The sequence below is a fragment of the Lissotriton vulgaris genome, chromosome 4_1 (assembly GCF_964263255.1).
Source record: "Lissotriton vulgaris chromosome 4_1, aLisVul1.2, whole genome shotgun sequence".
Lineage (NCBI taxonomy): Eukaryota > Metazoa > Chordata > Amphibia > Caudata > Salamandridae > Lissotriton > Lissotriton vulgaris.
In genome coordinates, this window is record NC_141691.1 from 1,379,460,784 (window position 1) to 1,379,484,087 (window position 23,304).

The 23,304-nt window shown below is 48.2% G+C and overlaps 1 protein-coding gene across 3 annotated transcripts in view; it reads left to right on the plus strand.

Moving 5' to 3' along the window:
• The window catches only part of LOC147724011 (mitochondrial enolase superfamily member 1-like), a 376,214-nt gene that overhangs the window by 105,663 nt on the left and 247,247 nt on the right, over positions 1 to 23,304 (plus strand). For all 3 annotated transcript variants that reach the window (XM_086965612.1, XM_086965614.1, XM_086965613.1), the window contains exon 3: positions 17,121 to 17,236. In XM_086965612.1, the coding sequence (XP_086821738.1) occupies positions 17,121 to 17,236 (116 nt within the window). The remainder of the gene's footprint in view (positions 1 to 17,120; positions 17,237 to 23,304) is intronic.

The window sequence follows — 23,304 nt, forward strand, 5'->3', positions numbered from 1 at the left end:
CCTGCCTCGGATGGCCGCCAATGACAGCGCGGCCCGAGCAGGGAGGCGGGCACTTCCGGGTCGCACTAGGCAGCAGCCCGGCAACGTTTCTTCGGGCAAATGCCGGGTGGGCACCGGTTTGTTAATATTAAACAATAAATCGAGGTGGGCACTCGATCTGGCCAAAAACAGCGCAAGGTCCCTGGCAGGGTGGGCACCTGCCAGGGGCCGTTAAAATCGTCGTGGGCAGCCGCAAAAGGGAAAGTAAAGCGCTCCCAGCGCTGGGGTGAAGGCACAGCGCTCCCAAGCGCTATAAGACAAATACAGCGCTCCCAGGCGCTATAAGCCCAACAAGGTTCCAGCAAAGTTCCTAGGTAGGCAGGGGGGCAAGGCTGGGCCCAGAGCCAGCTCACTGGCCTCCAGGCAGGGAGGCACTGCAAGTGGTGGTCCTTCTGCCCAGCAACAGCAGCAGCCCCCTCAGGATCCTGGAAGAGAACAGTTTGTGTGGGGACACAGCCCCTTTTTATCCACAACATTCCTTTGTCTGAGGTGCAGGGTGGGGGAGAAACCAGTCGCAGCTGATTTTGGAGCACCCTTGTTGTGCTCAACCACCCTTTCTTTTCACTAGGGAGGCTAGGGTCATTAGACGCACCACAGGTGGCGGAGCGAACATTGTGTGGGGAAAGCTCAGCCCCATTCAGGATCCAGGTGCAGCCCTCCCTCACATCACTCATGCTGATCTCTCCACTCACTCCTGGGCAGACCCATCCAGACTTCCTGGAGCCAGGCTTGCCAGCCAGCTCCAGCCAATCACACTCCAGCACCCTCACAGCACATGTACAGCCATGTCTAGAAGTGGCACTTCCACACTAGACACACACACGCCGCATACATCATTTCGCAGCATTCAATCACACGAGTCCGCACATACCTCTCAAGCCTGTACACCCCACGCATCAGGAACTACCAGAGACACATACATTCCCCATGCATTCCTATGGGAGGGCAGGCCTATCTCATCACATGCACTCAGAGTGCGCACGCACTTTCCACTGGGACACAGTGAAAGTGCGCAGAACCCAAAAATCACCATCACCAATTCACCATTTAAAGCAAAAAGTTTTAGGGGTGAACCTGCCAGAAGGGCCAAGTCCAACACAACCCCCATCCAGCCAAAACGCAGGGGAGACCAACCACCACCGTGATGGACTTCCCTGCTTGGGGCGATAGAACACGGACGCGGGCCCACAACTGCAGGGACACCCTCCGGCTCTACGCCACTATGAACCCATGGGGTTCTTTCTAAAATTACTGTCTGGACCAACTGGGCTTCCCCACTGGAACTTCCGAGCTGTCCGCGGCCAGGACCAGGCCCTGGGCCACCCAGGTGCCACCGGTCCTTGCCTATTCGCAGAGCGGGGGGTAGTAACCCCTGGCACATAGTAGCGATTCTCCACTCTTCCTGTCTGCAAGACAGGACTAGACTGCCACTGGTTTTCCAGCCTAGGGTCTACAACCTCAGGTCAGAGGTAAAATTAAAATACAAGGAACTTAATTAGCATACGATAAGTTGCACAGTATACGGTATGCCCTAGGGGCCACACAAACCATATACTAAAATAGTTGTATAAGAACCACGTGAGGGATAGAAGTCAGGCCTAGGGCCTTTAGAACCGCTGTGGCAACCAGGAACCACCCAAGGTAGGGACACAGGAGACCCACGGGGGACGCGTGCAATGTCTAAACACAGCCGCAAATCACCGTTGACTTTCCATGGAGAACGAACAAGTTACAATTTTAAATATTAAGGACACTTAGTGGTGAACTAAGATGGAACCCTTTTAGACTTATACACTTGGAGAGTCAAGACCCACGGGAGCACTGGAGTACTCGTGTTACCTCACTCACGTAAGCCGGGTGCATAGGTGTCTTTTGGTGTTATGTTTCGTCGTTGATTCCAATGGAGAGCTGCGAAGAAGTGCTGCAGGCGACCAGAGGAAAAGTGTCCGGGTGGATCCAAGGGTGGATCGGAGATGTGAAGAACCTGAAAGCAGAGGGGACAGAGTATGGGTCTCTAGCCAGTGACCAGGATTGCGACCAGAAGATGTCAGCCGATGTCGGGTGCTTTCAAATGAAGTAGGTGAAGCTTGACTCTTCAGCAACGAGGACCAGGAGGTGTCAACGACAACCAGGAGCTGGATTCGAGCTGTCCCACGAAGGATGTCGAGTGCTGCCGCGTCAGAATCTGGATCGGACCCAACTAGCCTTGGCAACAGCAATCCACGCAAGATAACAAGATTGGCTTCAGTGCAGACCAGCAAGGTCTGAGGGACTCGCCCTTTGGAGGGGTGTCAATGCACATCTGGAGCAACCAGGAAAGCTCAAGAAATTAAGGATTGTCCTTCGTGGGGGCCCACTAGCCAACGGACTAGGAATTGCAAAGGAGCCTCAAGCTGCGGTGAAGAAAGGGGACTCACGGGTCACTCGTGGAGTGCTGCCCTCTGTACTTCAGTGCAAAAGGTGCTCGGGCAGGGGCTTCAAATACTCCAATGCACAACTTCGGGGAACTTCGGGAAGTAGGTGCAGTTGCAAAAATGCAGGATGTCCAGGAGTTCCGGTCCCACGTCTCTCGTGTCAGCTACAGGTCTCAGCTCTGCTGGGAACTCGTGTCCGCTTCAGAGATGTCTGGAAGTCCATGTCCTGTGTCACAGATTCTTCGGGATCCAGCTGGAACCTCGAAAATGCAGACTGGCAAAGATGCTTCTTTGGTGCTGGTTTGAACAGGGGGGTCACTCCTTGACCCCAAGGGAGATTCCTCAGTCTTTTAGTCAAAATGAAATGTTGAAGGTCCAGGATTTATTCTTCAAAGTTTCGTCCAGGTTAATCTAAAGTCCTAGGGACTGGGTTCCTATACTTATACTAAGATTAGGGGTTGGGCTAACTCTAAGGTCCCACCTATGGGTGGACCTGGGGAGGGGGTGGCTACACCCCTTCCCCTTTTTCCAGTTTCACGCCAGAGCTGGGGCTGATGCCCCAGCAACCGGTTTGAACTGGGAAATGCATGGAGCACCTTGTGTGCCCCAGGCAGTGTCTGAAAAGCATTCACTGAATGCAACCCACCCTGCCCCAATACTCTAAAGCCTGTCTGGGGAGGTGCCAGCACCTCCCTGGACGGGAAACCTATTGTGCAGGCCTCCCCTGCCGCAGTTTCATCCAGCAGCAGGAGGTCAGACTCGTGTCGGTGGCAGCAGCATCCATTTTGTGATGCTGGCATTCTGTTTAACTTTAACTGGGTATACCAGTGTGCACATGTATTTTCCATCTAGAAGGGTGGAATGCTACCCCCACTGACAGAATTGTCAGGGGGGGCGGTAGTATTCCAAATCGTTTGACACCTTACACAACATGTTTTGATAATGCCAAACCAAAGTTAGCATTTAACCGAGAGGTTCATAATGCACGTAATTTTTTTTTTCGAAAACCTTTATTTAACATTTGAACTCAAATACAGACACGGGCCTACAACCCCCAGGGCTGGCCACTAAGCAGTTCAGTACAGTATTACAATCCAACTTCAGATCCATTGTCCCTGGGGAGCATAGTAACTCCATCTACTAAGCGCAGCGGTTGCAAATGCAGTTCAATGCGGAAACAGGATAGGAGGTTTTCATTTTATAATATAAAATAGAAAGGATCTGGTGTCGTACAGTGTCTCGGATCACAAAAGGGGGCAAGCAGAAAAACGATGTGTCGCTACCATGTAAGTCAACTGCGTTAAGACATGCTACTTCAGGATAAACCAGCACATTATTAATATCTACACCATCGTTATGGTCCGCCCCACAGCACCAAAGCCTCAGAGAAGTCTAGGCACAGATGTAGAAATAAGGATGTAGAGAAAACCGAACCCACTACACTAACCCAGAAAAGAAAAAGAAAGAAAAGGGCAGAGAAGAGAAGAAGAAAAAGAGGCCATAGAACAAAGATAAAAAACGAGATACCCACCCCCACACCCCCCCACCCTGCACCCCTGCAGATGACTACGGCCACCCCCCCACGCAGCGTGCCTGTCGCCCAGCAACCAGAGCCCGAAATATAGAAGAAAAGAGAAAAAAAAGAAAAGGAAGAGAAACCCCACCCGAAAAGGGAAATCGGAGGAGGGCATAGTACTAGAGACTCCCGGTCTCCTTCCCCCACCATAGCCAACCCTGCCCCGGATTCCGTTAGGTCAATAAAACAATCCCGTCAACCACAGTTCCACAACGAGAAACCCAGACAATAATCTCAACCCTGGCCCCTTCGATCGAATGCACTGGAGTCGTCAATTAAGGGAAGCTCTTTACACAAAATGTCACAATAGTCGGCAGAACAGGAGCGAGCAGATGTAGATGGCTGGTACCACTGTCGCCCCTCCCTGTCTCCGAAGCTAAGCTTTACCCCATCCGCCATCTTGAAAGACCGATGGAGGTGGGGAATCGACACGGTCCAGGACAGCATACGATACAAAGTAGAAGGTTCCGAAATGGGGACGGCATGTAAATGTTCCGAGGGGTACAAAATCGAAGGTTCCAAAGGTTCAATTGGGTGTCCAGGCACATTACAGTCAGGTAGATCCACTACAATGGGGGCAAACACTGTTTCCAACGCCGGGTCCGAATACACCTCCGAAGCATCCATTGCAAAGCGGGCTGGTTGCCGGGTCACAAGCGTCGAGTCAGGATCTGGTCCCAAGCCTGTGATTCCATCCATCGCAGAGAACAGACTGCAAGTCCGGGCTTTGATAATTCCCTGAAGCGCCATGAGTGCCTCCAGCACCGTCCGCAATGACGGGCCAGGTCGAGCCTGCTCCGCTAAACTCCTTTCGTCCTCAGACATGGTGGTCCCCACGGAGAGGCGCCTTCTCCGGGGCAAGATTAGGCGGAGCAGGAATAAGCCATGAGGGACCAACAGTCAGCGAGCAGTAGCACGCAGCGAGGCACCGACCCGGGGGGATCGGCGATGTGAATGCCAGACCCCCGATCAGGGACCCCCGCAACAAAGTACCGTGCGTCACTCGTCACCTCACCTACTATAGGGCACCAGGCACCTGATGGTAGCAGAACAATCAAAAAAGCCCGAGTGATCCAGAGACCGGACCCAACCACATTCAGCAGTCCGTTGTTATTCAACTCGGACCCGGCAGGGCCAGCACTAGAGACTCCGGCTTCCCTGTTGGGTTAGGCCTCAGTACGGTCATCGACGTATCTCCGCTCTACAACGGCAGAGAAACTCCGGGATTACACCACTGGAGTGTGGGTCGGATCATCCACACGGATCCGGTGCAGATAAACAGGATTAGCAACAGGATAATAGAGCGTAGGACGGAGGTCAGCGGAGCCGGGAGACTATGCGGCCATCTTGGTTAGTGTCGTAGCTCCTCCCCATAATGCACTTAAGAGTATATGGTATGGCTATATCATAGAACAGGTATAAGGAGATATTTCCAAAAGCTGCAGAGGGTCTCAGCTCATGCTAGGGCACCCTCTCACACAAAACCAAGCACTCTGCCTTCAGGATTGTCAAGGTCTGCCATAGGAGTGACTTATAGGTTGATAAGTGTCTATATTTAAGGGTAGATATAGATATACTATATCTAAGTAAGGTGTGCTTACACCACCTTACCCAGGCTGTAAGTGCGGACCTCTGGTGTCATTTTGGAAGGCTAACCAGGGGTGGGACAAAACATGCTTCAGCCCCTGGTAGGCCTCTGGGGTCCCTATGCCCTGGGTACCTAAGGTACCATATACAGGGACTCATAAGGGTGACCCAGTAACCAATCTGGTATGTACCTAAAGTACATGGTATCAATTTAGAGAGAGAACCGCTAGGCTGTGGTCCTGATTAGCAGGGCCACAGCCAGTCTAAAGTCGAAAACCAGTGAAAGACAGCAAAAAGTGGGGTTAACCATAGGAAGCGGACCCTACTGTCCTACACTGGGCATGTCATTAGGCAGGGCGGGCTTGACAAACCATTTCTCTTTTAAAAATCTCTTAAGTGATCAGAAGTTACATTTACATTTTAAGTTCTCTAAATATGTACTGTATTTAATAAAGATCCTTCCTGTAATCCAAATGCCTGCTTATGCTATTACATGACCAGCATTGTGGGATTTCAGAATCACAGCTCTGAAATGCTACACCTGCTGACACCAGCAGAAAGCTGATGGTAATCTGCATAGTTAGTGGAGAAAGAAAAAGCTGAAACACAGTATCTGCATGTTTTCATTTTAAGCCCAATTTGTTGTAATACCATGCAAACTTGATTACAGATATTGCAAAGGAAAACATTTTTTAACCACATATGTATGGTTGTATATTTGCGCATTTTCATATTATACCAGGCAGTGTTGTCACGGTAATAATAACAATCTAGAAACTGGTTTTACTCACTGTTTCCTTCAAGTTTACCTTGGGAATTTTACTTTCTCATTTGAGGGGTAGAGCATCTGAAGACCTTACCTCATTTGTTCTACCTTAGGAGAGTAGTTCTTTAGATTGGGGTCTCCAACCTCTTCAGGACTAGGAGCTACTTATGTTTAATGAAAATCATCCCGAGCTACTAATATTATTGGTGTAGTAATGACCACCCATCCAAGATTGTCAGCAGCGATCACACCAGTGCATCCGCTAGGTTGCCAGAAGTAAAATACAAACTGTCATCAATTTGGAATGTGTCTGCATGGGTAATACAGAACAGCCACAGGTGCAGTGCCACTGGTACCAAGGTAATACAATGAGGAAAAAGTATTTCTAACACTATTTATCACTCAAATAATACCTTTAAGCACATTTTGGAAATTCAGCCATTTGTCTTTGAACATCTGCTGATGTATTCTGAAAATATACCCATTTACGTATTGTGTACAAATGTTTTAATTTTTGGAATACATATATTAATTCAACCAAGCAAAAGATTCTATATTAATAGCCAGGGCTGCACACAGGAGAGTGTAGTATATGCTTTTGTTTGCCACAGAGAGCTACTTTACAGGTACCTTAAGAGCTACCGCGAGCTACTTGTTGGAGATGCCTAAATCAATCATTTGCCTATCTTTCATAAATCTTTTCGCGCAAATAAGGACTCTCACACGACTCTGCTCAATTAGCATAAAGGTCACTTTTATTACTAGGACAGCCAAAGACAGACCCCGCAACATTATCTTTATTCAACAATACCTTGTACGATTTCCCCAAAACCTTTTTCCAATTGTATACATTTCCTTTCCCCAATGCTTTATTCTTTGCCAACAATCCATAACTTGTTTTCATATCAACCAGTATTATTTCCATCTTTCCTTTTCTTTCCCACCTACCCTCCCAACCCCTCCCCATAGAGAAAGGATGAATCCGCTCTAGATTATCCTATCCCTTAAAACACGCCACAACACATAACAAAAGGAGCCTGTCCATAGTGCCCTAAAGTGACATCTTTTCTTTGAATTGTCTACAAACAGAACCAAAATACAGCAAACAAAAAACACATTTTCCGACTTCTTTCAAAGCGAGGGTGGGTCAAAACACGACGCCACCGCTCCTTCACTCGCATCGAGTGACATCGCCCTCCCTCTCCCTCCCCGCGCCTGGACAGCCCCTCCCACCCTCCCGATCAACCAATCAGGTCGCATGAGGATAATCCCATTGCGCGAAATACCCCAGGGGGACACCGGCTCGTGCCCAGTCCCCCTGGGGCCCAATGTTATAGAAAAAGCAACATTGCAGCCCTTCCCTTATTAAGCCCTTTCGTCACTCTGATTTTCTAGGCTGATAAATTAATCTGGGTGTATTCCTTATGAAGTTCTGAACTGCGCCTTGGGCCTCATTGCTGGTTTACTTATTCCCGAATAAGATGCAAGCGTTTTGGTTAAGTAGGGAAATGGCAATCCTCAATTTTAGTGCATACCTTGTGGCACATTTTTTTAAATCCAAGCAATTTGCACAGCGAAATCTGTGTCATGTGCATTGAAGTCCAAAGCGCTGCAAATATTTGGTATACATTCACAGATGCTTTAGAACATATCCCATGCCTGTTGCTGATGTGCAATGCTGTGCAAATGTCTTTTGCAGATGAACAAAAAGCTTTGCATATCTAAACCTTTATTTTTAGACAGGAAAGCGATTTTTTTTGCAGCAATTCTCTGTTCTCCACTTTCCGGAGATGGCCTTTGATTCCACGGAAGGAAATTAGGGAAAGCAGTACCATACAACATGCAGGAATGGCATTAAACATGGCTCGTAAAGAATGTCGATTATTTACGTCATTTTAAAGTCCATAAACCTCCTGCCGGGCTTGTTGTTGTGGTTGCTTTGCTGTAGACTTTACCAGACTAATGGAAAACATAAGTGAATTGTGACCCAGTATAAACAGTAGGTTGGCTACTTACGATGAATGATGGCGGCCATTATGGCGCATTAAGGAATAATCCTGCGATTAGAGTTTAAAGGTCATTTGTAATAGGATGGATGGGTTTCGGATTCGGGATGCAGCCTGGAAAGGCGGCAGAGCTCGGTGATAAAATGGCGGCCAAGCCCAAGCAATTTAGATGACGTTGTTGCACGTATGGCGTAGATACGGAGGGGCTGCTATTTAATATCGGGGCCCAAACCTTCAACGACACAAGAGCAGGCCGGATCAGTTAACTTGCCTTCAAAATCAGTGTTAACGCACTCATTTGACTAATTTTGCATGCGTTTAATTTTAACCTCTGGCATAGAACTCTGTTGTGTAATTTGCATAATTTAAGGCATTTTCATCTGGTACTCAAAGGTGCTCAAGGCTGTATTTCCTCATGCTTCTGTCACAAGGTGGGCTTGTCTAATCTTCAGGGCACTGATCTGAATCATGTTAGGTGCAAGGTCGCCTTTCATCCTCCTGAGAGTGTAAACATAGGTATCACTAATTTAACAAAAGAACACCCGTAATTTGCAGTGCTCAACAATGGAACAATCTGCTGAAGCAAAAGCTGCATGGAACACAAATTATACATTTCCTTAAAAAAGACAGAGAAAAAAAAATACAGAAACGTCTACGTGTTTCTAAAAAAAATCATAACGCAATACATCTTAGCTGCTCCTTTAATAATACAGAATCTTTCCATATAATGTGGCTTAATCATAACTATTCGGAACTAGTTAAGGGTTTTAGAATTATGTATTTTATTTAAAAGTACCTTAACTTGATGTATTTAAATACCTTCCAGGGATATGTTTAAGTGATTTAAAATGCACCAGTGTACCATTTACTCCTCCTAAAATTTGTATCAAGTGAATGTGGCTGACTGAGCAAAGATATGACGTGCCATCGTTGTCCTGTTTCAGCGTGGATTCTTATCCACGACTGTACAGAAGAGTACAGGTAGCACAGTATCTTTCTCCTGGATGCAAATGGCTCCCTTCATGGTCTGTTAACTCAATTCATGTTCAGATGGCGCCAGTAAATGTACTTTTGTGTGGACGTGCATTCACTGGTCTGAATGCATGCTCTATGGCGCATTTGTTCATTCCGTAGTTCGAATGTACTTAGTCAGTTCAAATGACTGTTTGCGCCAAGCCCAGTAGACTATACGTTCTTGTGAAGTTGCTGACATTTGACACAATGACTTTTGAGAACTTTCTGCTTTTAGACCTCATGTTAGTCTAGTGTTAAGTGACCACTGTTATAATTCCCATACCTTCACTATCCCATCACTACCCTTCCCTGTCCTACCCTGTAGGGGCATTATATGTGATTTACTGTGTATTTTATGAATTACTTTTTACGAAACACGTTGTGATTAAAAACAATGTTGTTATAATTTTCCTTGTATTTATTCAAGACATTTTATTTTTGATTTAATTGCTCTACTCCCTGGGACCATATTGTTTGTATCAACTATTCACCCAGGTCCCAGTGACTTTTGGGTTAACCCGTGTTCTTACAGCACTGGAGTGGCTAACAGCATAGTTAATGGCTGTGTGTTATTTGCATGACCAGCCTCCTCTCCTCTACTAATTATACACTGGTTTAAGGAGCATTCCTAGTATGTGATAGTGATACATGGACGTCCGAGGTAAAATTTCCCCATGATGGCAAGAGTACATGTGAGTACCTGATAGGTCTGTTACATGATATTCAATTCCTAATAACGTACCACCAAATGAAGAAGTAGGGCAATTAAATTATACAGCTTCCGTATATAGGCAACTCATAGAATACATATTGCAGAACATACACAGCCGACGAGCTCCTGTAAGACCTGCAGTGCAGGGATAGGTTGCCATACAGGCAATCCATCCACAGGCACCATCATGGGCAAGATACTTGTGAAATGGGACGAAATTGCCTTCTGGATTACTCATAGGACTAACTAGTTGGAAGTTGTCTGTCCTCATACTTCAACCTAAGACAAGCATAGAATTCCAACGATGCATCATCCCCATGGGATGGCGCCACCGGTAGAGGACTGCAACACCTAAGGAAGCATATTTATATGTATTTATACCACTACGCATGGCACACTCCTATTAGTGGTTCTTCCAGATGTACAAAGTCAAGTACAGAATGAACATGGAGCAGTGCCAGCTCTAGATTAAGAATGAAACCAATGGGAAATTTTCAAATGGTTTCCTCAATCATTTTGAGTAGGAAGCGCCTCTGGCCATACTCCAGAGGCTTGCAGTTATTCCTGTTAAGGATCATGAATGGGAATTGTGAGAACTTGGCCTGATATGTGATGTCCACTATTCTAGTGGGCACCCTGTATCAGTCCAAACAACCCTTATGGTGATGGTTGTAAAGTCAACCTCATAGACCAGCTATCCTAGTGGTAGCATGGACAAAGCAGTCTTAGGCTAATACTTCAGAGAGCATTTGAAGCCAATTGTTTTACCAATAATAACCCCTTGAATACCAAATGAAAGGACACCACACAAGGTATATATAAAATATATATGTATTTATTACTAACACAACCTCTCTGCACTCTCTATGAGATCAGAGTTCGAGATACAGCACAAGTGACTCAATAAGCATACTATAAGTTGCACAAATACAATTCTGCCCTAGGGGCCTCATGAACCATATACTAAATAAGTGGTATAAGAACCACTTCAGAACAGGTGAATAGGCCTAGGGCCTAGGGAATCGCTGGGACTACACTGAACAACCACAGGTTAGGAAGTAGGAGTCTCACAGGATGCATGTGCAGTGTCTAAACACACACGCGAGTTCTCATAGACTTTCAATGGGAACATAAAAGTTAGAAACTGGTTGATTTCGGACAGTCCGGGTGGACTTGCTGGGAAACCCAGTTAAAACAGGATACTTGGATAGTTATTACCCATGGGAGCACCGGAGTACTCGAGTTACCTCACCCAGGGAAGCCGGGTGCATAGGTGTGAAGTCGTGTCGGGTTTCGTCGTCGATTCCTATGGAGAGCTGCAAGAAGATGCTGCAGGCGACCAGGAGGAAGATGTTCGGATGGATCCAAGGGTGGATCGAAGAAGTGAAGAACCTGAAAGCAGAGGGGACAGAGTCTGGGTCACTAGCCAGTGACCAGGAAGAAACCAGGAAGGAACCAGGCGATGTCGAGCTGCAAACAGGTGAAGAAGTGAAGCTTGTCTCTGCAGCCACGTATACCAGGAGGCGTCGACGATGACCAGGAGCTGGATACGAGCTGTCCCACAAAGGTTCTCGCTGTTGGCGGTGTCGGCTTCCGGATTGGAGTCAACAAGCCTTGGCAAAGGCAACCCACGCAGAAAGTGAAGATCGGCTTCTTGTACAGACCAGCAAGGTCTGTGGAGCTTCCCCTTTACAGGAAAGCAAGAGCAAGCCCAGAGCAATCAGGCAAGCAGCGTTGTTTCAAAATGGAGGCTTACAGATGGCCACTAGACACCGGGCTAGCAACCGTGAAGACACGTCTAGAGGAAATGCAAGAGCTGGCCCCACGCGGTACTCGTGGAGTGTGGAGGGCTGAGCTTTGGTGCACTTACGAGTCGGGGTTGGGGCTTCTCAAGTCCCAATGCACAATTTCGAGAACGCCTCAGAAGCTGCACAGTTTAGCAAAGAGCAAAATGACCAGGTGTCCGGTTCCACATCTCTCGTGTCCGCCACGGGTCTCAGCTTTACTGGAAGTGTGGGACGGGGTCGGAGAAGTCTGGAAGTCCAGTCCTGTGAAGCAGAGTCATCGGGATCCTTCGGGAGCGTCGACAAAGCAAACCAGCAATTCACTAGGTGGTGCCTGTTTGCACAGGGTGGTCGATCCTTGACCACAAGGGAGATTCTTCAGTCTTCTAGTTGCAGTAGAATGTCAAAGGTCCAGAGTTTCGTTTCAGAGTTTCAGTTCAGGATAATCTAAAGTCTCTAGACTCAGCTCCTACCTTTATACTGATTAGAGGGCTGGATTACCTGCTAGCTCCTTCCTATGGGTGGGACCAGGGAAGGGGGTGGTTACACCCCTTTCCCTTTGTCCAGTTTCGCGCCAGAGCTGGGGCTGGAGTGTCCCAGCAACTGGTTTGAACCGGGCTATGCATGGAGCACCTTGTGTGCCCCAGGCAGTGTCTCATTTCATTCAACCCATCCTGCCCCAATACACTCTAGCTTGTCTGGGAAAGTGCTAGCACCTCCCAAGGCAGGAAATCTATTGTCCAGGCCTCCCTCGCTGGAAGGGCTCCCAGCTGCAGGGGGTCAGACTTGTGTCTGTGGCAGCAGCATCCATTTTGTGATGCTGAGGCTGTGTTTAACTTTAACCGGGTAAAGCTGCAACTACATGTCTTTTCCCTCTAGAAGGGTGGAATGCTACCCCCGTCACCAGAACTGGCAAGGGGGTAGTATTCCAAAGTGTATGACACCTTACACGACATGTTTTGATAAATCCAAACCAAAGTTAGCATTAACCGCGAGAATTATGATGCACTTAAGAGTAAATGGTATGGCTATATCATAGAACAGCTATAAGGACATGGTTCCGAAAGCTGCAGACAGGCTCAGCTCATGCTAGAGCACCATCTCACATAAAACCAAGCACTGTGCCTTCAGGATTGTTAAGGCCTGCCATAGGAGTGACTTATAGGTATATATGTGTCTATATGTAATGGTAGGTATAGGGATACTATACCTAAGCAAGGGGTGATTACACAACCTTGCCCCAGCTGAGTGATCAGCCAGTTGTGTCAATGTGGATGGCCAGCCAGGGGTGGCACAATACATGCTGCAGCCCCTGGTAGGCCTTGGATGCACCTATGCCCTGGGTACCTATGGTACACTATACAGGGGCTCATAAGGTGACCCAATATCCATTTGGAGATGTACCTAAAGTACATGGAGTCCATTTTACAGTGAAAGCAGATAGCCTGGGACCCTGATTAGCAGGATCCCAGGCCAACTAAGTCGAAAACCAGCTAAACACTAGGCAAAAAAGTTTGGGTAACCATATCCACCTTCCTACAGGAATTACCAAAAATAATATCTGAAACGTATACATCAGTGGTACGTGATGCACTGGGTTCATGTACTATTAAACCCATCACAAAGCCAAAGGTGAGACTGAATGTTCTGGGATGGAAAAAACACTTGAAACTAAAAAGAAACAGAAAGTAAGACACAAAAAGCGGACTGGATCTCCATCAACTGAGGAGTCCAGTAGGGGTAGTTATAATTTGAGACATCATGATAAACTTAAAAAGAAGGACTGGTATCAGCATTCAGATAGCCATTCTTCCTGGTCTTTTCAGGTCGTTGAAGGTAAAAGGACAGAGAGAAGTGGACAGACTGAGTTTCATTGAAAAGACAAATACAGCAAGCAGGAAGGCGAATCAGGACGAGAAGCTGAGGTTAGTTTAAAAAAGTAAGAGAAAGTTCTTGACTCCAAGACACACTTCAAAAAGAAGGCGTTAGCTGGACTAACTAAAAAGCATGACATGGAAACTACAGCTACTTCTGCAGAAAGGGACTTTGGCGATAGCTCTTCTAGACAGGGCAGTGCAAGCTCTGTTGGGATTTTTTAACTTTGAAAGGACTTATTTGCCAAATTATACAGAGCGATTGGAGCTAAAACACTGGACAGAAAAACATTCAGCTATCTTGGAAGCTCTTCAAGCAGACATTGCTAGAGTCAGACTAGGGATAAGAAAACCAACCTAGTTATTAGAATGCTACCCATCATCTCAGATTATACTTACATAATCTACAATATCCTGTTGCTTACAAGTCAAACTTGTATTCTAAAGATGAGCCATGTTTTGCTTCCACAGAGAAAATTCTTGCTGCTGTGCAGACAACCATTTTGAAACAGCGCCCATTGACAAAGGAAAAACGTATAATGATGGGTTCGCCCATTCCCACAGTAGAAGCGGCGACAAAAGCAAGCATTCCTAATGCTCGTTCTCTACACATGCGTTGGGTGCAGAACTTCATGACTTGTTGCTTGCTGTACAGAAGGCTGATCCCAGGGTTCCCACACTAATAGTGTCAGATTCATCCTTTCGTGTGCAAGGGACGTTGTTAATTTAGCACATTGGCGTGTGAACGGATTGAAAGATTCAAAAGGAAAATCAATAAATAATAAATAGCTCAGGGAAAAGGAATCTTTCTTACAAGGCAAGCTTCCACTGGTCCATATGGAACACAACTTGGCCCATAGAAGTGAAAAAGACTCACACTACAATAAACTGTACAGCCAATTCTGTCGCAAAGGCAGAGGTTCCGACTGTTAAAATTGCAGCAGTAACCAGATCTCAAAAAAAATCGACTTAGACAGTTTGTCATCAATAAAAGCAACAATTTAGGGGGAAAAGCCTCAAGAGGGCTTTTTAGCAAGTACTCCCACTCCCTCTATCCAGATAGCACCCATCTGGCTGCCAGGCCCAGAGTGGAAGAGAGAATAATACCTAATAAGCAACATACATTAGATTTAATTAAAGGAACACAGGAAGGATTTGCTTCCATGAATCTCGCAAGAGTGCTACCGTAGTGACACTAGTGGCAAGGGTCAACTAAAACTAAAGACTGCATGCCGCAATGTAGCATTTATCAACAAATTATGCATTCTACTGTTAAAAATCCAGCGCAAACTTCCCTTGCTATCTCCAATTACCCTTTTAGCGTAATGTAACTCAACCATGTTGAGCCAGTTATCGCTACTAATCAATAGAAATATATATTGGTTGCAGTAGATTCATGCTCCAGATTGTTATAGGTTTAGCCACAGAGAAATGCTGATGCTCAAGCGATCATAAAGGACTTGCAGTTCCTAGAAGCCATGGGAGCAATTTTGTAGCTCCATGCAGCTCTGTAGAGAAATGGTTTTAAAAAACAAGACGAAAGGGAAAGCCATAGCAGAGGCAAAGTCAGTCTCAGTAAAAGGGGCACACACAGTAAAAAGATGAGAGAAAGAGGTGCAGGGGCGGAGCTTCAATTTGTGCAGCAGGTGCAGTGGCACCCGAACCCCAAGGCCTGAGGGGCACACTGAACCATGTTTATTATTGTATTTTATCATACAAATAGCAGCCAGAAGCCCATTTCCTATCTTGCACTAGAGCTCACCATACACTGGTTACTGAGCGTGTGAGAGAGAGGGCTGGAAGGAAGAGTGAAACGAAGAACACATGAAAAGAAGAAAGCAACTGTGACAAGAAGAAAGGTCCAACACGATGACAAGTTGAATGCAAAGGTGAAAGGATTGTTGGATGAAATATAAAACAACATTACATTGGTGGGTGGAAGAAAGGATGGCTGGAATGATGAAAGGCTGGAATAATTAATGTGTGGTTTGATAAATGGATAGTGAAATGATATGTGGATGAAAAAGAAGAGATTATGGATGGGGAAAGAATGGATGATTGGCTGAAATGTGAGTGGGAGATTAGAATGATGGATGAAACAGCAATGATGAAAGGGTGGGTAGACAGAATGGTAAAGGAAGGGTGGATTGAAGCATGAAGAGATGGATAGATGGATGGAAGGTGGGATGAAGGGACCTGATTTGGAGAGCATAGGGCTTTCTCACGCATTTGAGGTATGGAGCAAAATGGAGGGTATTTTAATTTTCTGACTACTCCCTTGCTTGGAGGGGGAGAACATCAAATCCATCTTTAATTGCGGTGTTAAGGGGCTGGGGGGGGGGGAGGGGGCTCAGCATAAAAATGTTTACACACCACTTGGCTTGTAGATGGCACACTGTGAGACTGAAAGTAAACAGAACCAGAAGTACTATTTTTTTAAATCAGTTTTCAGGGAAAAAGTAATGAATTCTTGGATTGAGCTTCCAGCAGATGTGCTGTAGCATAAAACATTAAACGAATTCAAAAAGGCCTGAGGCAGACAAAGGGAGCAATAGTATTGAAAAAGCATTGGTGAACCTGAGGACCAGTGCGTCCATGCTGGGCAGGGAAATTGGAGTGGATGGATTGTTGATTTAAATACGCCTGCTTATTCTTTTTCTGTGCAAAAAGCATGAGACGATCCACCATAAAGCCGGGTTCTGGTCCTTGAATCTTAGTGCGGCAATAGCAGTCAACTGAATCCATATCATGAGGGTCACTTTTTGCTAGTTCCAATTTTTCAGCTAAGAGCAGCCACTCAACATGCTTGGAGTTTACATCCATACTTGTACTGGAAAAGAGAAAATACAGAACTCAAACAGGGTTGGACTGGAGCAAAAATAAGCCCGGGCACTGAAATAAAAATGGCTAAAAATAGCTAAAAAAGTGTTCCACATTTCGAAATCAGAACAGTTTTGAACTTGTAAGGACACACTCTCTGGGTATTTTGCAAGGTATGGGAGATAGCATGCTTTTGTGCTTGCTGCAGCAATGCCTGTGGTAAGACCAGGGAACTCAACAGTAAAAACAGGCCCACCTTTCCATAAAACGGCCCGAAGACTGGTCTGTCAGACCCGCCCTTAGGGCATGCCAGATTGCCCTATAGGCCATTCCGACCCTGGACCCACAATTTTTAGTGTTTTGACTGAAAAAGCAGTTTTGGCTGAAGATGACCCTCTGAACACAGAAGCAATTGACAGCGAACAGATTCTGGACTGCCATGTCTTTTGTAGTTTTCTGGAAAGTAAACAGTATAATGCAAGTTCTAAAAAGAAAAATATAGGTCAATGAATGTTTGTTGTCTTTCAGTTGTCTGTGCCGTAGATGCTCTCTCCGCGCATGTGGTTGGCAGAGACCTCGAGGACATTGTTAGCAACTTCAGAGATTTCTACCGTCAGCTCACCAGTGATGGGCAGCTCAGATGGGTAATGTATACTTTACTGTCTCTTACAATTTTTGCCTTGCACTCTGAAAACTTGAGATTTATTTATTTTTTTAAAATTTTTAAAACCTTTATTTGAAAAGTGCACACAGCTATTCAGCCTAACATCCCGGAAGCAAGGCAGCACGGTGAATCAGGAGAGCAATAGTGCAAGAACACTCGTAACAGTACAATGAAGGTTGTTTTTATAAATTTTATGGTATAAGAGGAACATAGAACAAGGAAAGGAAGAAAAACGCCAAGTGGCGCTAAAGAGTGGCAATGGAATAGAAGAAGCCTTCGAGGTGTTGGCAGCGGGCAGGGGGATAGCGAGCACAGAAGCATTGATACAGGAGAATAGAGCAGGATAATAGAGGGGAAGAGGAAGAGACAGGATTCAGCAGTACCACGTATCACAGTTGGTGTCACAGGTTATGGTGACATATGTTCATCCAGAGAAACAGGCTCCGGTGGCAAGCAAATATCTCCCCGATAAGCATTCCAAGCCCCCCATACTTTCGTCCACTTCTGAGGCTTACCCCTGGCAACATAGACCGTCTTTTCCCTAAGCATACGCCAATCCATGTTGGCTTTCCATTGTACCACCAGGGGAGCCGTCGCAGCCCCCCATCTCTGCGCAATGTCGCGTTTGGCCACCATGTTGCCCAGGGTCACCCACTGAGTCTGAGCCACATTGTGATCGGATGGCTCCCAGATGTTGAGGAGACACCTCCGAGCCTCCGCATTCGCCACCACCCCAGTCACCTCACCCATAATCCGGTGCACACGTCTCCAGTAGGAGGCTATGACAGGGCAGTCCCAGAGAATATGCATAAAAGTAGCAGAGGCACCGCAGCCACGGCGACAAAGCCCATCGGGCGAGTAACCCATACGCACAAGCTGGGGGCCAGTCACGTACACCCTGTGCAGGATTTTGAATTGCACCAGCCGAAGACGAGAGGAAATGGCGACTTCCTTAGGGGAGGACATAGCGCTCTGCCAATCCTCGTCGTCAATCTCCAGGCCATCGCGCACCCACTGATCCCGTACTCCAAGGAGAAGGTCAGAACGGACATTAATTAGTTTTTTATACGACAGTGAGATGGCACTGTCAGGCATATGGCCATCTAACACTCTGTCTTCCAACGGGGAGCTTTCTGGAATCGCCCCCTCTGCCGGCTTGGCAGAGAGCAGCGCGTGTCGCAGCTGGGCATAACGGAAGGACTCCGAGCCGCCCATCTGATACTCAGCCTGCAGTTGGGGGAAGGTCTTAATCTCGCCCTTAGAGATCATATCGTCCACCCTGGAAATACCTATGAGGTCCCATTTATCAAATACCTTGGTGTGCCATAACTTGCCCAAAATATCGGAGTCATACAAAGGGGTGAATCTAGTCAGCCTGCCCTGCCAGCCCTGTGCCTTGGTAATCGTCCGCCAGATGTGGACCGCTGTTTTCGTTGGACCCGACATCCGCCTATCCAGAGACCTCGAGTACAGCGCCCTGTAGTAATTACCACCACCCAAGAGCCACCTATCCATTGCATAGCCAGGGCTGTTTACCGGACCGTAGAGACCATGATTAATAGCCGCCAATTGGGAGGCCCAATAATATCTGCGCACATCTGGCAGTGCGATACCCCCGTCGTACCACGGAAGCGTGAGCTTCGTGATAGCGATCCCAGAGCAAGGCACGTTGGAGGCCCTCAATCTCTCGAAAGTAGCGGGCCGGAACCGGGTCTTGGGTGTCCTGCAAGGCATACAGGAACCTGGGCAAAGACATCATCTTAAATAATGCCGCTCGGCCAAGTAAAGAAAGCGGAAGCTTGCGCCAACTCTCCACATCACGCCGGAGGCGCAGAAGAGGGGGCAGCAAGTTGTGGTCATATCGCGCCTTCGCACTCCCGGAGATGTAAATCCCCAAGTATTTAAATCCCTGGCTGGCCACCTGAATGCTGCAGCCTCTGGGGAGGCGTGGTGTGTCCCCTTTCAGAACGTATAGGGAGGACTTGGCCCAGTTAATAACGAGGCCAGAGTACCGTCCAAAAAGTCTGAGTACATCGCATGCCACAATGAGTGACTTGCAAGGGGAGGTGAGGTAGAGCAGAATGTCGTCGGCATAGAGAGAGACTCTGTCCTCGAAACCAGGGGCCCAGCTTATGCCGTGCAGATCAGGGTGCGTGCGCAACATGGCCGCGAGTGGCTCAAGAGCAAGCGCAAACAAAAGAGACGACAAGGGGCAGCCCTGTCTGTTGCCTCTATGAAGGGCAAAAGATGCCGAAATGCGGCCATTGACGGCAACGTTAGCCAGTGGGCCGGCATATAGGAGCTTCACCCAACCCACGAACACCGGGCCAAAACCGAGCTTCGTCAACACCGCCCAGAGGTAACTCCACTCGAGAGTCAAAAGCCATCGTGGCGTCCAAGGAGGCAAGGACTGCCGGCTCCTCAAGGGTATGGGCCCTGGCCAGGGCACCGTGGAGTCTACGCAAGTTAAGGGCAGTGTTACGGTGAGGAATAAAGCCCGACTGGTCCGGGTGCACTAAGTCGCCGATAACTCCAATCAGTCGATTAGCGAGTAGCTTGGCGAGAATCTTAGGCTCAGCATTAAGGAGAGAAATGGGACGATAAGAGCGACACAAGTCTCTCGGCTTCCCTTCCTTGTGGATGACCACAATGGTGGCCAACCTCTGGTCCAGGGGAAGAAGGCCGATGTCTCGCGCTTCCAGAAACATGCTACGCAGGTGCGGGGAAACCACATCCGGCCTGATCTTATATAACTCAACCGGGATGCCGTTGGGGCCAGGTGCCTTGCCCGATCGCAATGAGCGGATCGCAAGGGCGATCTCATCGGCAGAGATGTCCCTGTCCAAGTCGTCACGCTCCTAATCAGAAAGACAGGGAAGGTCAACGGCTGAGAGAAGCGCAGTCGAATCGACCTCGGATCGGTCCGAAATAGAGGTGTAGACAGCTCGAAAGTAGTCAGCGAAGGACTTGGCAATGGCACTGGGGTCAGAGACGACAACCCCGTCATCCCCCATAATCTCGGGTACGACACGGCTAGCCATCTCTCTCCTGTCCAGCCAGGCCAGCAACTTCCCAGCCTTGTCGCCAACGTCATATATCCGACCTTGCTGTTCCTTAGCCAAAGCTAGGGCAGCATTCGTGGCAAGGTCACGGTATTCCGACTGTTTGAGGGAAAGGTCATGCAGGAGAGCGGGGTCGGGTTCTGTCTCCAGCTGGGAGTCAAGGTCCATGATCTCCTCCTCGATGCGCACCAAGTCGACATCCCTGACTCTACGGTCCTCTGCTATAAGAGCGAAAGCCTCACCCCCAAAATAGCCTTAAACGCCTCCCATAAAGTCGCGGCCGAACAAACGGAACCCTCATTTTCAGAAAAATAAAGGTCGATGGCCTTGGCTAAGAGAGTGCGAGTTTTGGGATTGCGGAAATACCATGGATTAACTGCCACCGGCCGATCCGACAAGACAATGTCAAAATCAAATGAGACCCACAACGGGGAATGGTCAGAAATGCCCCGCGCCAAAAACCGGGCCTCAGAAACGGCAGGCGCATGTGCAGCTAATGTGAGAACGTAGTCTATCCGAGAAAGACTACCATGCGCGCCGGAATGGAAGGAAAAATGACAGAGCGTGGGATGTAAAAGCCGCCAGCTATCCACTAGCCCCATGGTCTCAAGGAAGGACGGCAACCACAATTGGGAGCCCCGGAGGTCTCTAGGCGGATGGCGGTCCAAGGAGCCGGAGCAAACCGAGTTGAAATCACCCCCATAATCAACAAACCAGCAGGCAAACTTAAAATGGCGCCACCAAGGTCTTGGAAAGTGCTAGATTGTAGGCCCGGGGGAACGTAAACTGAAAGTAATGTCAGGGCACGCCCCTCCCATCGTCCCGCCACTGCGGCGTACCGCCCCCTCTCATCGATCAGGGTGACGTCGATCTCAAGCGGAAGGGACGTACGTACAAGGACACCCGCCCCCCGAGATCCCGAAGAGAACCCCGAGTGGGCCACCATTTTGTATCCCTTACGATTGAGTGCTTTGCACGTGTTCCCAACCAGATGCGTCTCCTGAAGAAAAACAACATCAGGCATGTGGCATTTAATCAATTGAATCACAACCTCTCTCTTGATACGGTCACCCAACCCATTAACATTCCAACTGAGTACTCGTAGTTTCCTACCCCCCATCATCGTGCCGCCTGCCCCACCCAACCCCAACAATCCTCAACAGCAAATGAAACTGAGCAGTGTATACAACCCATTGCCTAAGAGATAGAGAGAGAGAAAAACAAACAAACAAACAAACTTTCCCATCACCACCCCCCACCCTGCACCCCTGCATCAGACTAAAAAGCCCCCCCAACCAGCAGTGTGCCTGTTGCCTCATAAACTAGTCTACATAAAGCCCCCAGAGGAGTAAGGAATCTCCACGAACTCCTCCCGCCACCCTCCATCTAAACGACAGGAGAATTATCAAAATCGAAGCAACATCGGTATCAACAGTCACATACAGCAGGGACACCAACCGCCAAAATCCGCTCAGGAAAGCCAAGTCCTAGTGATCGGAACCACCAGTTGCACCTCCAGAATGTTCGTCGTGTTCGTCCCGGCGTTGTGGCAGAGTGTCCAGCCAGTCGCTTGCATTTTCTGGCACATCGAAGAACAGAGCACGGCCCTCGTGCTCAATCCGAAGTTTGGCAGGGAACAGCATCGAGTATTTAAAGCCCATGTCCCTCAGGCGCCGTTTCGCACCTGCGAAACTCTGACGCTGCCTCTGAACAGCCCTGGTGAAATCCGGATAAAAGTGCACTTCAGAGTTCTGGTACTTAAGCGGTCCATGCCTCCTAGACGCCTGAAGGATCGCGTCCCGGTCCCTAAAGTTGAGGAGCCGTGCGATGATGGGTCTAGGCGCCACACCCGACTTTGGCGGGCCGCCCGGAACCCGATGAGCACGCTCCACGGAGAAGAAATTGCTCAGGCCAGAAGGTGCTAGATGCGTCTGCACTAGATCTTCCACAAAAAGGTCCACTGCTGCTTCCTCCGCACCTTCCGGAACACCAATAATACGGACATTCTGCCGCCTGGCACGTCCTTCAAAGTCCTCCAGCCTTCTGGAAAATTGATCGGTAGCCAGTCGCAAAGTCCGGACCTCCGTCTGCAGGTCCGAAACGTTGATAGTTAGGCTAGAGGTCTTGATATAAAGTGATTTCACACGATCGTTAGTCTTACCCAAGTCGGCCCTGATCAGAGTGAGGTCCACAGCCAGAGTGTCCACCTTGTGAGTCAAGACCTCATGCTGTTTTTGCATTTCGGACCGAATGCCCGCGATGGCCCCATAACGTCGCACAGGGTAGGCTCAGATCCTTCGGGCGAGCTCGCTCGAGGAAGGTCTTTAGATGAGGCCCCCGCCGTGGGTGAGGTCCGTGGCTGAGCATACCGATCAATTCTGTTCAGTTGCGTCTGAGTCTTTCCACGGACACCTTTGTTCGATGTCTTGTCGGGGTCCCCTCTGCCCGCTATGATGGGTCCAGTGAGGACAAAGGGCTACACCGCCCAAGCCAAGAACCAAATGAACAGAGTAAAGGCAGAGTCAATAAGCAGACCAGGCCGATAGTAGGCAACTCCGCAGTTACGAGCACTTCGCCAGCAGGGACCATAAGCATCCGCTTCGCATTCCAATCATGCGGAGCGTCGGTGAAGGCAGCAGCCACCCAGGAGACAATGGCGCATCCCTGGCACGGAGTTCAGCTCGACGTAACTTCGCCTAGGAACCACCAATTTAAAAGCGGAAAGCAGCTCCCGCGTCTGTGACCGTTCACCAAATAGAATCCACTAACGTGGATCAGGATTTCCAACAGGATATTTGCGGAGGGTCGGAGGGTCCGCGGAGCTCCGAGCTTACGCGGCCATCTTGGTTGCCCGCGAAGCTCCTCCCCCCAACTTGAGATTTTTAAAGTGCGAACACATTAAGGGCAGGATTATAGAAAGAAGGAAACGCTTTCAAATATGTATTGTACTAGAAACTGTACAAGGTGCATTAGAAGAAGAAAGGTA